Here is a 19,246-nt window from a genome sequence, read left to right as displayed (position 1 = left end):
CCTCCTGATGTATAGACATATATTTTGAATGTGTACGCTATCCATACATGTTATCCGGGGATACGGTACCCTTTCTCACCTTTGTGCAATCACGTGCAAGCCATACTGGGCCTAACACCGTCTGAGCCTGCCTCCTGATGTATAGACATATATTTTGAATGTGTACGCTATCCATACATGTTATCCGGGGATACGGTACCCTTTCTCACCTTTGTGCAATCACGTGCAAGCCATACTGGGCCTAACACCGTCTGAGCCTGCCTCCTGATGTATAGACATATATTTTGAATGTGTACGCTATCCATACATGTTATCCGGGGATACGGTACCCTTTCTCACCTTTGTGCAATCACGTGCAAGCCATACTGGGCCTAACACCGTCTGAGCCTGCCTCCTGATGTATAGACATATATTTTGAATGTGTACGCTATCCATACATGTTATCCGGGGATACGGTACCCTTTCTCACCTATGTGCAATCACCTGTAATCCATACTGGGCGTGAGAACAGCTGGCGAGCTTATAAGCAAGCTACAGCACCTGTGGTTTGCACACGTAAGTTTTTCATTTTTTCAGGAATGACGGTTAGGCCTAATTCCGGAACTGCGGTTGACCTGCACTTACTGGGAAATCATCGTTCGCGGGTAATAATTGTAATCAGTGATCCCCATCACTAACGTTGTTCAGCGGGTTATCTGCACCTGTAAGCGACAAACGCTGGCCTTTTCAGTGTAGCGCACATGCAGCCACGGACATGTAAGGGCATGACACACCAGTTATTTGCCAATCTCATGTGCCAGAGCCTCACGTGTCCCTCTAGTAAGCCAGACTCGGACCGCGGGGCATGACGGAGTCTCGTTCGTTAACGGAATTAAGCTTGCAATGTGTGCATCTGTTCTGTAGCTGGCATGGTTGAGGTTTCCCAGGTGGAGTCGAATTTAACCGTAGGCTCCACTCCTGGTGGTGCCCTTCTGGACATTCCTTTAAGGTTCAGCTTTGCAACCATACTGCCCACGTAAAACAAACACTTTGCCTTCATGAACGCTGTTTGGAGGGTCATGACTCGTGGGAATAATGCCGCCCAATCAGTTAACCTGCTAGAGAGATCCTTCGTTGCTCCCAAGCATGACATCACACTCCCTAGGAGGAAGGTAATGCCACTGTGGCGACCGTACTCCTGGGGGCGACACAAGTGCACTGATGCCCAGCCACTGCTCGATGAATCTGCTGGTACATTGACCCAGACCACTACATTCCCCTCGCACGCTACAAGGCCTGAATCTGACCCTGATGAAACTCAGGTTACCCTTCCCATATACAGTTCCATCTTACACGGTGACAAAGAGGAAGCTGCAGATGAAAGTGCAGGTTCGGCCCACCCGCCATCAGACACACCACCGTACTATCAGGGGCCCTGTGCCAGTGCCGTCGCCAATGAGTGGGCCCCCCCTGCTCACTCAGGATCACAGCACTTGCAAGGTTGAAATACTGTGCAGTGAGATGGAAGATGGGGACGACGAGGAGTCCAGACTAGTACAGGGATTCCCTAGCGAGGATACTTATTTGATTGCTTTCAATGTTGGGACAGCAATTTTTGGGGAGCACTATACTCTAGAGAATGATAGATGGGGCCCACCATACACTGGAACATTCCAAAGGTGGACATCAGACACTGGAGCAGCATTTACAGGGCCCATTATACACTAGAGCATTAGAAATGGGGCCCATTATGTTTGGAGCATTATTTGGGCCCATAAGACAGAGGAGCTTCATCCATGGGGACCAACATATACTGTAGCATTATGTGAAGCTCATCATATACTGTTTCAAACATTATATGGGACCAATGATTCTGTATGGAGAAATAGATGGGCCTCGTCATGAGATGTAAAAAGTGAAGTATTTTTCATTGTACTATACCGCTATTTCTCTGCCGTATCGGAGCATGATGAGTTGTGGTATGTGTTAAAGGGGCGCTCTTTCGCCCAGGGCACATGAAAACCTGGAGCCAGCCCTACCCCCCCCACAACTTTAGCCAAATAACCCCCATTTTTCAGTGCGTAACTTGTATTATGAAGTTAATTAAGGTTGACAAGCTTAAGTAAGAAGAATTGATGCTTTTGGCATTCAAATGGGCACTGTAGGTGTGTTTCCTGTCCTCCTCTCACTGCCGACTTTTATTCCCCATTGACTTACATTGGGTTTCGTGTTTCGGGACGACCCCGACTTTTCCCTATAATCGGCCGATCTTGCTCGACCCGACTTTTGGAAAAGTCGGGTTTCACGAAACGAAACTCGACCCTAAAAAACCAAAAGTCGCTCAACTCTACTGTTGACCACTTGTAAACAAAAACTGGTGGAAAGTTTGAACAGGATGAGTAGGGGGAAGAAAAGGTAACACTGTTTCTTTTTTAATTTTACTTTAGAAACTTGAGGACTAGTTTAAAGAACTTTATAATGCTGCCTAAATTATTATATTAAAACAAATGATAATAGAAGTACAAGATATATTTTACTAACACAGTTTCAGTGTGCAGTAGTGAATTATTTAGGAGCTGAAAGAATTAAAAGGGACATGATTAAGAGTTATAAAAATTATTTTAAAAAAATGTTAACTTTATACTAAATTACCAAATAAGGAAATTCCAAAACTTACGTGAAAACTTTTTCAAAATATAAATAGCAATGTGCGACAAGCCATGCCCCAAATCTGAACACTGCGCAATTCAAAAGCAAGGGCATTGACTGCAATATTCCATATGTGATTCCCTGAATAAATGCCATCTTAAATAAATTCCTGAAAGAAACAAAAAGTATATTAAAGCAAAATAAGTATTTGAAAATATACATGAACATATATTCAGTATGTGAGTGACCTATTAGTATAAAATAACAGTTTTCTCTGCATATTGATAATGATAGTCCATTTTCCTTTCCTATATCCATGAAACATTACTCTCATAGAACTCTATGGATTCAATTAATATTCCTAAGACTGGGTACAGATGATTGTGTAGTCTCTCATCCAAGAGAATCGGTTTGATTATGCAAATGACACTCTGATCAAACTCTAGTTTAGAGTTTGATCTAAACTAGAGTTTGATTAGAATGTGATCATAGTGCGATCTGATTCTCTAGGATCAGGAGAAGATGGAGGAAATATTTTTTACACCACTTCTTGTTTTGGCTGTAATAGGTTCCTTTGGTCATTTGTAGTGATGGGCAAACCCATGAATGTTCGGGTCTGGTGGGTTCGGCTGATCATTTAAAAAAAGTTTGGTTCCGGCAGTTGATGGCTGTGCGCTATAGCCAGGACCTGCTTCTAACAATTGAGCTATGTTGCTCCTATGATTGTTAATCTATTAAATATTGGTGTCAAACTCTGACAGCAGCATTTAACATGCGCCGGCATGGATTTACATTATCCCATGCATCCACTGTGGAACCAGGGGCAAGGCAGCCAGGGGTCTACTGAAGACCTCCAATGCTTGTCATTACAGAGCTAATTTGAAACCCTGTCTGTGGCCGGGCTTCAAAGGAGACCATGATTTCTGCTATTTGCATTGCTTTATATAGCACAAGCGATCAGATGATCATAGCTTCAAATCCTCTGAGGGGATTAATAAGAACAAGGGAAAGTATAGAAAAAACTTTTAAAAATATGAAAAGTATAATATAAGCAAAAGTTTTCATAAACCCCTTTTTCGCCCATTAAAAATAAAGATAATAAAAATATAAACAACATACACACATATATATATATATATATATATATATATATATAGTATCTTTGCATTCAGAAAAGTCAGATCTAACAAATTATAAAAATAATTAAGCCAATTCTTAAACACCATAAATGAAGAAAAAAATCAAGAATGCCAAAATTATGTTTTTTTGGTTGCTGCGACTCCACAAAAAAATGCTGTAACAGGCGATCAAAACTATCCCAAAATGGTATGGTTTAAAACTTTGTCTCTCTGCAAAAATAAGCCATTACACAGCTACATTGACAGAAAAGTAAAAACATTATAGGTCTTGGAGAATGGTGACACAACCCAAAAGAATTTTTTGCAAACTTCTGATTTTTTTTCACCACTAAAATTATAAAAAAAGCTGGACGTTTGGTTTCACCTGATGAGCAGAATCATAGTTGAGGTAATTGTTACCACAAAATGTATACCATAAAAGCAATTCCCAAAAAAGAGTGTCAAAATTGCATTTTTTTTTCACAATTCCCCCTTGGAATTTTCTATTACACTATGTGGTAAAAACGGAGAGTGTCATTCAAAAATACAACTCATCCCACAAGCCCTCATATGTTTATGTTGATAGAAAAATAAAAAAGTTATGGCTTTAGGAAGGAGAAGAAAAAGCGGAAACGCAAAAAACGTAAATTGGCCATGTCGAAGGGACCCTGCACTGTCTGAAATGTACCATGGGGTATATTAATAACCTCTCTTTCAACTGTTTTTTGGCATATTTTATGTCATTTTTACTGTTTAAACACTTATAAAAGTCATGTGTAAGTTTTATTATAAGCTAATCAAAAGAGATAGGTCTCTGGAATTTTTACATGATTTAGGCCTGTTTCACACTACAGTTTTTTCAAATCAGTCAAAATCTGCCAAAAAGTGAAAATGGCGGATCCGCTTTTCTTGTGGCGGATCCGCCATTTTTTCCCATTGAGATACATTAGTGGCGGATTGTGGCAGATGGTCGTCAGTTACGTCTGCTATTCGGCGGATCCGCCACATTCTTGGCGGATTCTGTCTGAGGAGGCTGGAGCTTGCAACGTTTTTTGGCGCCGTCAAAATAGCGGACAACGGCGGATCCACCGTCGTCCGCCAAGCGGTAGAATGGGCGCCTATGGGCGGCGGATCCGCCGGGATCCGCTATTTTGAGGAATTCGCCGGCAGAATCCGCTAAATCGCACTGAGCATGCTCAGAAAAAAAGATACTTTTCCAGACAGTCCCAAAACTATTTAAGGTGGGCTAATTAATCATTGGGCCCAGACAACAGGCACTAGCCAGACTAAAGAGTCAGAGCCAGAACCAGACAGACAGCACCTGCCCAGAAGAGAGAGAGCCTTCCAGCCTGCCATACCCCAGCTGCAAGAGGCCTGCCAGCACCTGCCCAGCTGCCCAGCCACAAGCCAGGACAGAGAGAGGCCTGCTTGCTACCAAGCCACCAAAAGCCTGCAATTGTGTGAGTATTAAAACTATTTGTGTGGGGCATGTCTGTGTGTGTCCTTTGCTTGTCTGTCTGTGTGTGTGTGGCCTGTTTGTGTGTGTGTCATGCGTGTTTGTGTTTTTTTTCATACTTTAATTGTTTTTGTTTTTTTCATACTTTAATTGTTTTTCTGTTGCATGTGTACAGAATTTTATTTTCATAGTACTGTAATTTTATTTTAATATGTGCAAGTATGCTTGGATTGTGTTCTGTGTGCATTGTATTTGGTGTAGCTGGTATTGTATGTGGTGTACTTGGTCCCAGACATCCGGCACCAGCCACACTGAAAACACAGAGCCAGACATCCGACACCAGCCAGACTGATGGAAGAAGACCGAGCTAGAGCTATAAAACCTGCCTGCCCAGCTGCAAGTCTTCCACCTGCAAGACCCCTGGAGCATGTCTGTGTGTGTGTGTGTGTGTGTGTGTGTGTGTGGCCTGTCTGTGTGTGTGTGGGCATGTGTATCATGTGTGTTTGTGTTTTTTTTTCATACTTTAATTGTTTTTCTGTTGCATGTGTATAGAATTTTATTTTCATACTACTGTAATTTTATTTTAATATTTGCAAGTATGCTTGGATTGTGTTCTGTGTGCATTGTCTTTGGTGTAGCTGGTATTGTATGTGGTGTATTTGGGCCCAGACATCCGGCACCAGCCACACTAAAGACACAGAGCCAGACATCCGACACCAGCCAGACTGATAGAAGAAGACCGAGCTAGAGCTATAAAACCTGCCTGCCCAGCTGCAAGTCTTCCACCTGCAAGACCCTGGAGCATGTCTGTGTGTGTGTGTGGCCTGTCTGCGTGTGTGTCATGCGTAGTGTTGAGCATTCCGATACCGCAAGTATCGGGTATCGGCCGATATTAGCTGTATCGGAATTCCGATACTTAGTTCCGATACTTTTTTCATATCGAATACCGGAATCGGAAGTTCCCATAATGCTAGGAGCCCGCTCGATTTGATTCAGCCAATGGGGATCCTCAGAAGTGTGGGTACATCCTGTTAGGCATGTAGGCATGTTAACTACTGGCATGGCTGTGATTGGCTGCTGAAATGATGTCATGATGCACTATAAAAAGCGCTGCAGCCGCCATTTCTGGTCACTCTGCTGTGAATTCAGTTAGGGACAGGCTGCTGTTGAAGACTGTGAGGGACAGTTAGAAATAGCGATTCCACAAAACATATAGTGCTTAACCCAGGCTACATAAACCACCACTGTAGCTTGCTTTTCCCTAGCAGCGCTGTTTTCACAGCTGTCTGCAAGGGCTGTGTGAGTGCAGACCCACGCTGTGTAGTGTGTCCTGCAGGCACGTCTGCTTGTAGGCCGGCCAGCGTGTGTCTCTGCCTCATACACATTTTTCTTTTATTGCTGCTTTTTTTTTCTCCTGTATAGTGTGCTTCCATACGTATCCATATACGTTGGTTGCAAACACTAAAGGAGTGGACAGCGGAGCCTTTCAGCAGCCTTTCAGTGCTATAGCCCATTTCTCTGCACTGTTTTTGGCTGTCTGATAGGTCTCTCTGTGTGTGAGTGCAGCTCACGTTGCAGTGTGTTCTACAGCCACCGCTAGCTGTAGTCCGCTCAGTGTGCGTCACTGCCTCATACATAGTCCTTTTTTTGCAGCTAATTTAGCCAGATTTTTGCTCCTATATTAGTGTGCTTCCAACCGCATCCATTGTCATTGGTTGGTTGCAAACACTATATAGGATTAGATAGAGGAGCCTTTTTGCTGGCTTGTGCCCTTCAGGGCCAGCCAGGCTAGTATCACCCTATTTTTTGGAGCCTCATCAATTGCATTGTAGGTTAGCTATCTGCATTGTAATCGCTCCAAAAAGTTTGTGATACTATAGCTTTCAAACTTTGGTCACATCCTTTCCTTTCCCCCCACCCAAAAAAAAGGAAATAAAGTTCACCAAACACTCCACTTTACAGTTGTCTAGGCCACATTAGATCATATTAAAGTGTAGTACACACACTCTTAGCGAAATTAGTGTTTCTTATACTGGTTAGCAGGTGTTCAGGAATAAGAACACTAAGCCACCCCTTTTTTACTTTTCTGCCTATCTTTATTAGTCTACCAAGATGAAGAAGGCAGGGAGTAAGGCACGTGGTCGTGGCCGTGGAGTTTCAGCAGGGAGAGGACGGGGGGATTCAGCAGGGAGAGGACGTGGGGATTCGGTGTCTGCTGCGGCCACCAGTGACCCGGCATCCCCCACTTTTACCAGGCAACAGTTCTTCATGCGCAGCTTTGTAGGACCTCGCCGTACCCCACTGCTGCGTGACGAACAAATTGAAGCCGTTGTCGGATGGATGGCAGCTAACGCATCCACTTCAATGACTTCCGCATCCTCCCAAGGCCAGAGCACTGAAGAGCAACCATCTGTCTCTTCACCACCTGCCAAATTGCCCAGGCTGTCTGAGAGCCCTGGACAGGAGCCATCTCAATCTTTACTTCTGTTCTCAGAATCTGTTGGCTTGGAAAGAGGTGGCCAGCCAAGCAGCATTCTAGAGCGTGAAAAAGAGGGAGTATGCAGTGATGCGCAACTGCTTTGTCCCTCTGAATCTGAAGAGGCGGGTGGGCCAGTGCCTATGGTCAGCACACCTCAGTATGCATCAGATGATGATGAGACTCAGTTGCCAATTTCTGGTGCGTATGGTGCTGGCGAGACAACCCAGGACCAGCCGGTGCTTAAAGAGGGGAGTGGATATGATGAGGTCCTTGAGCCATCATGGCGTCAGCCACAGGAAGGTGGTGGGAGCAGCTCTGTGGAAGAGATTCCCCGAACGGCCAAAAGAGGAGGGAGAGGGCGGGGGCAGACTTGGTTGCCTGTAGCCTCCACTTTGGCACCCGTGAGGAGCAATCCTCTTCCAAAACACAAAACGGGCGCTCCCAGGACTTGCAGTGCGTGGTCTTTTTTTGACACAGTTGCAGATGACATTTGCTTTGTCAAATGCAAGCTGTGTCATCAGAAAGTGAAACGAGGGAAAAATGTGAGCAACCTCAATACCACAAATATGTGGAAACATGTGCGTACCAAGCACGAGGTGGAGTTACACGGACACTCTGAAGATGTAGGCCAACCTTCAGCAGCACCTACCACCTCTTCAGCTCGTGTTGGGGCCTCTTCCTCCAGCTCACACACAGCTGGTTCGGCTTCCTCACTGGAACGCCATGGAAGAACCACTGCCACTGTTGTCCAGAGACCCAGTGAAATTCCACCCACTGAACCACATTCGCAGTCATCAGCACACTCCCAGGTCACTCACCAGCAATCGGTAGCACAGGCATGGGAGAAAAAGCGGCCATACTCGGCAAACCATCCCCGAGCACTGGCTCTGAATGCCGGCATTGCCAAACTACTGGCCCTTGAGATGCTGTCATTCAGGCTGGTGGAGACTGACACCTTCCGGAACCTTATGTCATTGGCAGTTCCACAATACAATGTGCCCAGCCGCTTTTATTTCAGCAGGCAAGCCGTCCCTGCCCTGCAAAAGCATGTGGAGGGAAAAATTAAAAATGCGCTACTAAATGCCGTCAGTAGCAAGGTCCACCTGACCACCGATGCGTGGACCAGTAGCCATGGACAGGGACGATACCTTTCCCTCACTGCCCATTGGGTCAATGTTGTGGAGCCGGGTACAGATCTGGAGAGTGGCTCTGTACGTATTCTGCCAACTCCAAGGATTGCAGGAATGCAGTCTGTACATATTGAGTCCTCCTACTCTAGTTCCTCGGAATCGGCACTGCGTGAGCCTGTTAGGCCAGATATGAGCACAGGTGTGGCCAAACGTCAACAGGCCGTCCTTAAATTAATTTCTTTGGGGAATCGGAGCCACACAGCACAGGAGCTCTGGAATGCCATCAAGCAGGAGAGCGATGTGTGGTTTGTGCCAGCGAATCTCCAGCCAGGTTTGGTAGTGAGTGACAATGGCCGAAATCTAGTGGCAGCTCTGGGCCTAGGCAACCTCACTCACATACCATGTTTGGCACACGTGCTCAATTTGGTCGTGCAGAGCTTTCTGAGGGACTATCCGGATCTTGATGCACTGCTGCACAAGGTTCGCCTAGAGTGTGCTCACTTGCGGCGTTCCAGCATGGCAAGATCGCGCATTGCATCTCTGCAACGCCGATTCCGCCTGCCAGAACATTGCATCATATGTGACCTCCCCACCAGGTGGAATTCAACGTTACATATGTTGGAGCGGTTGTGTGAGCAGCAGGCAGCAGTAATGGAGTACCAGCTGCATCAGGCGCAAACAAGTCGCACTGTGCGCCGGACACACTTCACCACCACTGAGTGGGCCACTATGAGGGACATCTGCCAAGTTTTGCGTGCCTTCGATGACTCCACGCGGATGGCCAGTGCAGATGATGCACTAATCAGCATGACTGTCCCCCTCATCTGTCTGCTTCAAAAAACCTTACAAGCACTAAGTGAGGAGGTTTTTGAAGAGGTCGAGGATGAGCAGTCAGAAATGCCATCTGCTTCTGGCAAGTCTGCGCAACGTGCTTCCACACAAAGGCCCAGGCAGGGGACACTTAGTGAGGAGGATGACGAGGAGTCAATGGAGGAGGAGGAACACATCTCTCCAGAGGAGGGAGGTACACAAGGCTCTAGTAGTCAGTGTGTACAGCGAGGGTGGGGTGATGCTGAGCAGGCAGAGATGCTGCCTCAAGCTGGGGACAGCGTTTCCGGCCCAGTTGGCAGTCTGCAGCACATGGTTGATTTCATGCTGCAGTGCTTGTTAAATGACCGCCGCATCGCCAACATTCTCCACACAGCTGATTATTGGATGTACACCCTCCTAGATCCTCACTACCGGGACAACTTACAAAGCCTCATACCACAGTTGAACCGGGAGCGAAAAATGCGGGAGTACCAAGAAACACTTGTGCAGGCCATCATGTTCTCCATTCCCCCCACAAGTGTTGCTGGTAGTGCTTTTCAAAGCAGCCATGTGTGTAGAGGCAGTGGAGGAAGCTCTGCACAAAGAGGTAGCAGAGGCAGTGCTGCAGGACAAGGCAAGGCCAGTATGGCCCAAATGTGGAAAAGTTTTGTGGGACCGCCACAAACGGCTACACCATCACAGACGGCTCCAGTCAGCAGGAGGCAACGTTTCCATCAGATGGTGACAGACTACTTGTCGTGCCCTGTTAGTGTTCTCCCAGACGGCTCTTCCCCGTTCAAGTATTGGGTCTCTAAGCTGGATACATGGCCAGAGCTTAGCCAGTATGCATTGGAGGTGCTGGCTTGCCCTGCTGCCAGTGTATTATCGGAACGTGTCTTTAGTGCTGCAGGTGGTGTGGTAACAGACCGTCGCACGCGACTATCCGCCGATAATGTTGACCGGCTTACTTTTGTGAAAATGAACAAGGCCTGGATCTCACCTGAATTTGCCAGTCCTCTTCCAGAATAAATAATTGGCTGGCAACAGGATCCAGGTCTCCTGTTGTGTTCATGTTTCTATGACCTGAACTTTATTTCCTGGGCTACAGCAACGCCCGTTGTTGCTCAGAAGTGCTGTCCACACAGACAAAACACTCGCTCATGTGTAAGTGGGGTTCGGTAACGTCAGCTGATCCCCTGCTGTGTGTATGGCAAAGTGTCCTGCTCCCTCCACAGTCAAACAACCTCAGATTTACACCTGGCTCCAAGTAGGCCTCGGCCTACTACCTGATTTTCCCTGGGCTCCGACACCGCCAGTTGGTGCTCAGAAGTGCTGTCCGCACAGACAAAACACTCGCTCATGTGTAAGTGGGGTTCGGTAACGACAGCTGATCCCCTGCTGTGTGTACGGCAAACTCTCCTGCTGCCTACAACTTCTGACTACCTCTGATTTAATATGTTCTCTGATTTGCCCTCTGTCTCCACTCTGTTTTGAGTATTTCCTCCGGCCTACAACACCGCCTGTTTCTGCTCTCAAGTGCCGTCTGCACAATCCACACTTGTTCCTGTGGTACCTGGGTCCTGTAACATCTGCTCATCTCCAGAGTTGAGCACGGCAATATCTCCTGCTTTGTCTACATTCCCACTACTTGTAGTGGAAATGTGGACAGAGCAGGAGACATTGCCTGACTCACCACTAGGGAGAAGCTGCTGTTACAGAACCCCAGTAACACAGGAACAAGTGTGGGTTGTGCAGACGGCATTTCAGAGCAGCAACTGGCGTGGTTGGAAGCCAGAGGAAATACTCGAAACAGAGTGAAGACAGAGGCCTAATTGGAGTACGTTGACAGTTAGTAGTAGTCTAGAAACAATCGCAAACTGCCACCAAGTAGGCCTCGGCCTACTACCTGATTTTCCCTGGGCTCCGACACCGCCAGTTGGTGCTCAGAAGTGCTGTCCGCACAGACAAAACACTCGCTCATGTGTAAGTGGGGTTCGGTAACGTCAGCTGATCCCCTGCTGTGTGTATGGCAAAGTGTCCTGCTCCCTCCACAGTCAAACAACTTCAGATTTACACCTGGCTCAAAGTAGGCCTCGGCCTACTACCTGATTTTCCCTGAGCTCCGACACCGCCAGTTGGTGCTCAGAAGTGCTGTCCACACAGAAAAAAACACTCGTTCATGTGAAAGTGGGGTTCGGTAACGTCAGCTGATCCCCTGCTGTGTGGAGGGCAAAGTGCTGCTGCCTCCAAATTGTAACTACTTCAGATTTAAACATTCTCTGATTTGGCCTCTGTCTCCACTCTGTCTCTAGTATTTCCCCTGACCTCCAGCACCGCCAGTTCCTGCTCACAGTTGCCGTCCGCGCATTCCACACTTGTTCCTGTGTTTCTGGTGTTCTGTTACGTGAGCAGATCCCCCAATGTGTGTCCACCACTGTCTCCTGCGCTGTCCAACTTCCCACTGCAAGCGGTGGGAATGTGGACAGAGCAGGATACAGTGGCAGACACACATCAGGGTATCTGCTGACATTACAGAACCCCAGTAACAAAGGAACACGTGTGGATTGGGCAGACGGCCGCAGTACGCATAAACTGGCGGTGTTGGTGGTCACGTGAAATCCTGGAAACAAAGTGGAGACAGATGCCTAATTGGAGCACGTTGACAGTCTGTTGTAGCCTACAAACAATCTAAAACTGCCACCAAGTAGGCCTCGGCCTACACCATAATTGTCCCTGGGCTCCAACAACGCCAGTTGGTGCTCGGAAGTGCTGTCCACACAGAAAAAAACACTCGTTCATGTGAAAGTGGGGGTCGGTAACGTCAGCTGATCCCCTGCTGTGTGGAGGGCAAAGTGCTGCTGCCTCCAAATTGTAACTACTTCAGATTTAAACATTCTCTGATTTGGCCTCTGTCTCCACTCTGTCTCTAGTATTTCCCCTGACCTCCTGCACCGCCAGTTCCTGCTCACAGTTGCCGTCCGCGCATTCCACACTTGTTCCTGTGTTTCTGGTGTTCTGTTACGTGAGCAGATCCCCCTATATGTGTCCACCACTGTCTCCTGCGCTGTCCAACTTCCCACTGCAAGCGGTGGGAATGTGGACAGAGCAGGATACAGTGGCAGACACACATCAAGGGATCTGCTGACATTACAGAACCCCAGTAACACAGGAACACGTGTGGATTGGGCAGACGGCCGCAGTACGCATAAACTGGCGGTGTTGGTGGTCACGTGAAATCCTGGAAACAGAGTGGAGACAGATGCCTAAATGGAGCACGTTGACAGTCTGTTGTAGCCTACAAACAATCTAAAACTGCGACCAAGTAGGCCTCGGTCTACACCATAATTGTCCCTGGGCTCCAACAACGCCAGATGGTGCTCGGAAGTGCTGTCCACACAGAAAAACACACTTGTTCATGTGAAAGTGGGGTTCGGTAATGTCTGCTGATCCCCTGCTGTGTGGAGGGCAAACTGCTGCTGCCTCCAAATTCAAACAACGTCTTATCTTAAACTGCCTCCAAGTAGGCCTCAGCCTACAAAATGACTATCCCTGGGCTCCAACATCGTCAGTTGTTGCTCGGAAGTGCTGTCCACACAGAAAAACACACTCGTTCATGTGAAAGTGGGGTTCGGTAACGTCAGCTTATCCCCTGCTGCGTGGAGGGTAAAGTGTCCTGCTCCCTCCAAAGTCAAAATACCTCAGCTTTACACCTGGCTCCTAGTAGGCCTCGGCCTGCACCATGATTGTCCCTGGGTTCCAACAACCCTAGTTGGTGCTCGGAAGTGCTGTCCACACAGAAAAACACACTCGTTCATGTGAAAGTGGGGTTCGGTAACGTCAGCTGATCCCCTGCTGTGTGGAGGGCAAACTGCTGCTGCCTCCAAATTGTAACTACTTCAGATTTAAACATTCTCTGATTTGGCCTCTGTCTCCACTCTGTCTCTAGTATTTCCCCTGACCTCCAACACCGCCAGTTCCTGCTCACAGTTGCCGTCCACGCATTCCACACGTGTTCCTGTGTTACTGGAGTTCTGTAACGTCAGCAGATCCCCCAATATGTGTCCGCCACTGTCTCCTGCGCTGTCCACCTTCCCACTGCAAGCAGTGGGAAGGTGGACAGAGCAGGAGACAGTGGCAGACACACATCAGGGGATCTGCTGACATTACAGAATCCCAGTAACACAGGAACACGTGTGGATTGGGCAGACGGCTGCTGTAAGCATAAACTGGCGGTGTTGGTGGTCACGTGAAATCCTGGAAACAGAGTGGAGACAGATGCCTAATTGGAGCACATTGACAGTCTGTTGTAGCCTACAAACAATCTAAAACTACCACCAAGTAGGCCTCGGCCTACACCATGATTGTCCCTGGGCTCCAACAACGCCAGTTGGTGCTCGGCAGTGTCTTTGGCACGGGGACTCCCTGTTGCCCAGCCTGGTTCCAGCACGCCTGCTGTTTCCGGGTAGTGTCAAGGTCACTATGCCACCAATCCGTTGTCCTATCGTCTTGCGGCCGGGTTAGCCGACTCTACGGTGCCTGCAGTTTAGGTGACTCCTATGTGGCCTGCGGGAACTGGCACTGAAGGCTGGATCCATAGTGCCAATGGGACATGGACCCCCTGTAGGACTGTGGGTTTCGGTAACTGCGGCCGGCTTGCGGCCTGGCTACTTTGCTTTGAATGGGTACCTTCTGCTACCCACCCGGGTTCCAGCACTGTCTGCTGGTTCTCGCCAGAGCCTTTGGCCTAGGTGCCTCCATCTCGGTATCCGAGGTCCAGCACCGTCAGCTGGTCCTTGGTAGTGCTTTCTAGCACAGGTACCTCCTGCCTAGTAACCATGGTCCAGCACCGTCAGCTGTTCCTCGGTAGTGCCATTGGCTCTTGTATCTTTTGCTACCCATCTGGGTTCCAGCACCGTCAGCTGGTTCTCGGCAGTGTCTTTGGCACGGGTACTCCCTGTTGCCCAGCCTGGTTCCAGCACGCCTGCTGTTTCCGGGTAGTGTCAAGGTCACTATGCCACCAATCCGTTGTCCTGTCGACTTGCGGCCGGGTTAGCCGACTCTATGGTGCCTGCAGTTTAGGTGACTCCTATGTGGGCTGCGGGAACTGGCACTGAAGGCTGGATCCGTAGTGCCAATGGGACATGGACCCCCTGTAGGACTGTGGGTTTCGGTAACTGCGGCCGGCTTGCGGCCTGGCTACTTTGCTTTGAATGGGTACCTTCTGCTACCCACCCGGGTTCCAGCACTGTCAGCTGGTTCTCGCCAGAGCCTTTGGCCTAGGTGCCTCCATCTCGGTATCCGAAGTCCAGCACCGTCAGCTGGTCCTTGGTAGTGCTTTTTAGCACAGGTACCTTCTGCTTAGTAACCGTGGTCCAGCACCGTCAGTTGGTCATCGGTAGTGCCATTGGCTCTTGTTCCTTCTGCTACCCATCCGGGTGCCAGCACTGTCTGCTGGTTCTCGCCACAGCCTTTGGCCTAGGTGCCTCTATCTCGGTATCCGAGGTCCAGCACCGTCAGCTGGTCCTTGGTAGTGCTTTTTAGCACAGGTACCTTCTGCTTAGTAACCGTGGTCCAGCACCGTCAGTTGGTCCTCGGTAGTGCCATTGGCTCTTGTTCCTTCTGCTACCCATCCGGGTGCCAGCACTGTCTGCTGGTTCTCGCCACAGCCTTTGGCCTAGGTGCCTCCATCTCGGTATCCGAGGTCCAGCACCATCAGCTGGTCCTTGGTAGTGCTTTTTAGCACAGGTACCTTCTGCTTAGTAACCGTGGTCCAGCACCGTCAGTTGGTCCTCAGAAGTGCCATTGGCTCTTGTTCCTTCTGCTACCCATCCGGGTGCCAGCACTGTCTGCTGGTTCTAGCCAGTTTCTCAGCCTTCTTGTACCTTCTGCTACATTTCCAAGATCAAGCTTTTTGAAATTGTCTTTGGTAATCCTTATTGATCTCCATGACGACGACCCTGATGACGACGACCCTGAAGACCACACCAAAGAAGACCAGAAATATGACCCTAAATAATAAGACCAAGAGTACAAAGAACATGAAGACAACCACCAAGATACAGAACAAAAGACAGAAGAACAAGAAGCAGAAGAAGCAAAAGCAGAAGAACAGAAAGCAGAAGAACATTAAGCATAAGACTAATAATCAGCATAGAAGAAATCAAAATTATAAGCAGAAGAAGACTAAGCAGTAAATGGGGGTGAGTCCGTTCCTCCTCGTGGTGCCCCTGGAAAATGCCTGCTGCTGCCGGCCAAACTGAACGCAGACAAATCCTGTTGTAAATCTTTAGTGACAGGCAGAACGTAAGGTGTAATCTTATAACTTTTATAGATAAGTACTACAGGAATGCCTGTCACCATAAGAAAATGAAGACAAAGAAGAATAGGAAGAAGATGAAGAAATAGCATATTAAAATTGATAATAGCTGAATAAGAAGAATATGAAGAATAGAAAAAAAAATTAATGGGAAGAAGATGAAGAAGAAGAAGATGATGATGAATAAGGTGAAGAAAAAGTTGATGAAAAAAATGCTACTGCTGCGGATCATGAAGGAGAAAGTGTGGGAGAAGTACAAAAGAACGTGAAGAGCATGGAAGTTGTGAAACATACATATCTGACAAAATATAAAAAAGGTTAACATAGTCAATATCTTTTTAACTCCGAACGTACTGAAAAAAAAAATTGGAATTAATGCTATGCCATGTGATTTGAATAAACCACTATGCTTTTAATGTCTCCTCCACCTCCCACAATACATTCTACATGATTCTTATTTGTTTTCAATTATGTAGAATTAGCCAACAAGGAAATAAAGGGCTTTTTTTAATTCCGATACCGGAATGGGACTTCCGGTATCGGAATCGGCGATACCCGATATTTTTTTTCGTATCGGGCGATACCATCTGATACGATATTTTTGGGTATCGAACGGTATCGCTAAACACTAGTTATGTACCATAAAGTTACATTAATTTTTGGGTTTTGGTATACAATTGTGGTTATACTCTCAAGTGAGAGATTGCAATTTATACATTCATACACTTGTGTTTACTCTCGGTGAGAGTTTTTAAGGGAATTTAAAGACATGCAAACACAAAGTGGGTATACACAGTAATTACACACCTTAAATCACTGTGGTTACACTCTCGGTGAGAGTTTTTCAGGGAATTCAAACACATGCAAACACAAAGTGTGGGTATACACAGCAATTACACACCTTCAATCACTGTGGTTACACTCTCGGTGAGAGTTTTTCAGGGAATTCAAACACATGCAAACACACAGTGTGGGTATACACAGGAATTACACACCTGAAATCAGTGTGATTACACTCTCAGTGAGAGACTGTAAGGGAATTTACACATGCAAATACTTAAAACTGTGCGTATACTGAGTTTCAGGGAATTACACACATTACATACCAAAGAAGATTTATTTTTTTATGCTATTTAAATTTTTTTTTCACTTTCATATCATATCAGGAAGGACCGCACACCCGCCAGTCCTCAGGAAACCCATCAGGCTGCATCCAACCCACCAGGCCGCAGCAGACCCACACAGAAGAGTGGAATTTTCTCAGTAAGCATAAAGACCTGAAAGCTTGTGATATCCTTTGTATAGTAGCTTAACAAGTGTCTTTATAATTGCAGATCACTTCAGGAAGGCCCACACCCCCGCCAGTCCGCAGGATACCCACCAGGCCGCAGCAGCAGACCCACACAGAAGAGTGGAATTTTCTCAGTAAGTATAAAGGCCTGAAAGCTTGTGAATTCCTTTGTATAGTAGCTTAACAAGTGTCTTTATACTTGCAGATCACTTCAGGAAGGACCACAGATCCGCAGCAGCAGCCACACCGCAGCTGACCCGCAAGCCAGACAGCAGGAAAGTCTTCTCCTGAAAGCTCCCTCTCACATCATCAGCGAACTGAGGTAAATAATTTTTTTTTTTTTTAACTCTTATTTACTTTTTTTTTAAACCCTATATCCATGTATTATATTTTCACAGGAAGCTGATTCAGAGGTGCTTCCAGGAGGAGACATGCAGGGTGGAGAGACACAAGGAGGGGGCGCGCAGAGTGTAAGTTTAGCACATACAGACATACATAAATAATGCTACACCCAACACAAACATTCATCACAGCGCACACACAATAACTACGAATCCATCCAAACCAAATTTTTTTTTTTTTTTTTTTTTTTTTACAGTCTTCACAATCTGGTGCCCGCACTTGAGCGACTCCCAGGACATCCCAGGGTCGTCGAGGTGATGCCTCTGGTGGTCGGCAAACGGTAAGTAACCCTATTTGGCTATTTGAGTAATGAACATCATGTGTTTTGAATTGAATGTAATTTTTTTTTTTTTTTGGTATTTTTTTTCTTCACAGGTTTCACAGCGTGCTCCCCAGAGACCAGTCGAAGAGGGTCTCATAATCGAGACGGACGGCCTCATCCATGAGGTTGAAACACGGGAGCCGCTGTGGAACATGGGCAACCGTTTGCATGCCGACCAACCGACGGCTCTGGGATGAAGTGTGTTCTGCGGTTATAGAGAACTGGGAGGAGCTCAATGTGAGGGCCAGGGATTTAGTGCGTAAGTATTACAAATTCAGTAACTTATATTCCAGCATGTGAAGTGTTGAATACTAAACACTTTTTTTTTTTCTTCACAGGTGACAGGGTTATCACATGGTGGCGGTCGCTCAGGGATCGCTTCAAGAGGGACTTCAACAAGGAGATGCAGGCCCCGAGTGGATCGGGAGGACACCGGGGAACCCAGTATAAGAACTACAGAGCCCTGAGGTTCCTCCAGTCGACTATGGTGTCCAGAAGGTAAATATTCCACAAACCATTTCTGTTGTACAAATGTTTACATGTTTAACCAATTTTTTTTTCAGCACAGTTACATTAAATATCAATATCTTTAATATATTTTTTTTTCTCTTTTTTTAGCACCATCTGCAGCACTCGAGAGCCTGCATCAGAGTTGCCTCCCTCTGGAGTGATCCCTTGTGAGACCGCCCCCGGTGACCACATCGAAGTATCCGACCCCTCTCTACCTTCCCTCTTGTCTCGTCCCTCTATCCCCTCCACCAGCACTGGAGCAGCAGGGCAGACTTCATCACATGAACTGCTGGTGACAACTTGTACCCTGTTCCCCACCCCTCAGACACTGCCGCAACATCTCGACCAACTTTTGGCTCTGGTCGGCAGCGTCTGAGGAGTCAGGAAAGGATGACCTTGTCTGACTGTTTGAGTCTGAACTCATCTGTCCAGCATGGTTTCCAGATATATGGACAACAGTTATCTTCTGGGTTGACCTTGCTCAATCAAAGTATCATGGACCTCAGAAGGTATATGGAACAGATGAATTTAGAATCAAACCAGACGCCGAGACATATTTTTTTTCAATCCGTTGTCCGGCAAATGGAAGGTTTAAGTACTCACCAACAGATGCGTGTGATGCAAGCCTGTCACAATGCTCTAGTGGAAGTATTGTCCAAAGCATCCCAACCTCCCCCTGTCCATCCTCCCCCTGTCCATCCTCCCCCCTGTCCATCCTCCCTCTGTCCATCCTTCCCCTGTCCATCCTTCCCCCGTCCATCCTTCCACCACCATCCATCATACA

The 19,246-nt window shown here is 47.2% G+C and overlaps 1 protein-coding gene across 6 annotated transcripts in view; it reads right to left on the bottom strand.

The window, feature by feature from the left end:
- The window catches only part of LOC141095453 (ATP-dependent translocase ABCB1-like), a 724,951-nt gene that overhangs the window by 156,238 nt on the left and 549,467 nt on the right, over positions 1 to 19,246 (bottom strand). For all 6 annotated transcript variants that reach the window (XM_073581452.1, XM_073581451.1, XM_073581456.1 and 3 more), the window contains one exon: positions 2,657 to 2,797. In XM_073581452.1, the coding sequence (XP_073437553.1) occupies positions 2,657 to 2,797 (141 nt within the window). The remainder of the gene's footprint in view (positions 1 to 2,656; positions 2,798 to 19,246) is intronic.

The sequence above is a fragment of the Dendrobates tinctorius genome, unplaced genomic scaffold, assembly GCF_039654945.1.
Source record: "Dendrobates tinctorius isolate UK_male_01 unplaced genomic scaffold, ASM3965494v1 ptg000070l, whole genome shotgun sequence".
Classification (NCBI taxonomy): Eukaryota; Metazoa; Chordata; class Amphibia; order Anura; family Dendrobatidae; genus Dendrobates; species Dendrobates tinctorius.
This window is presented reverse-complemented; position numbering and strand designations above follow the sequence as displayed.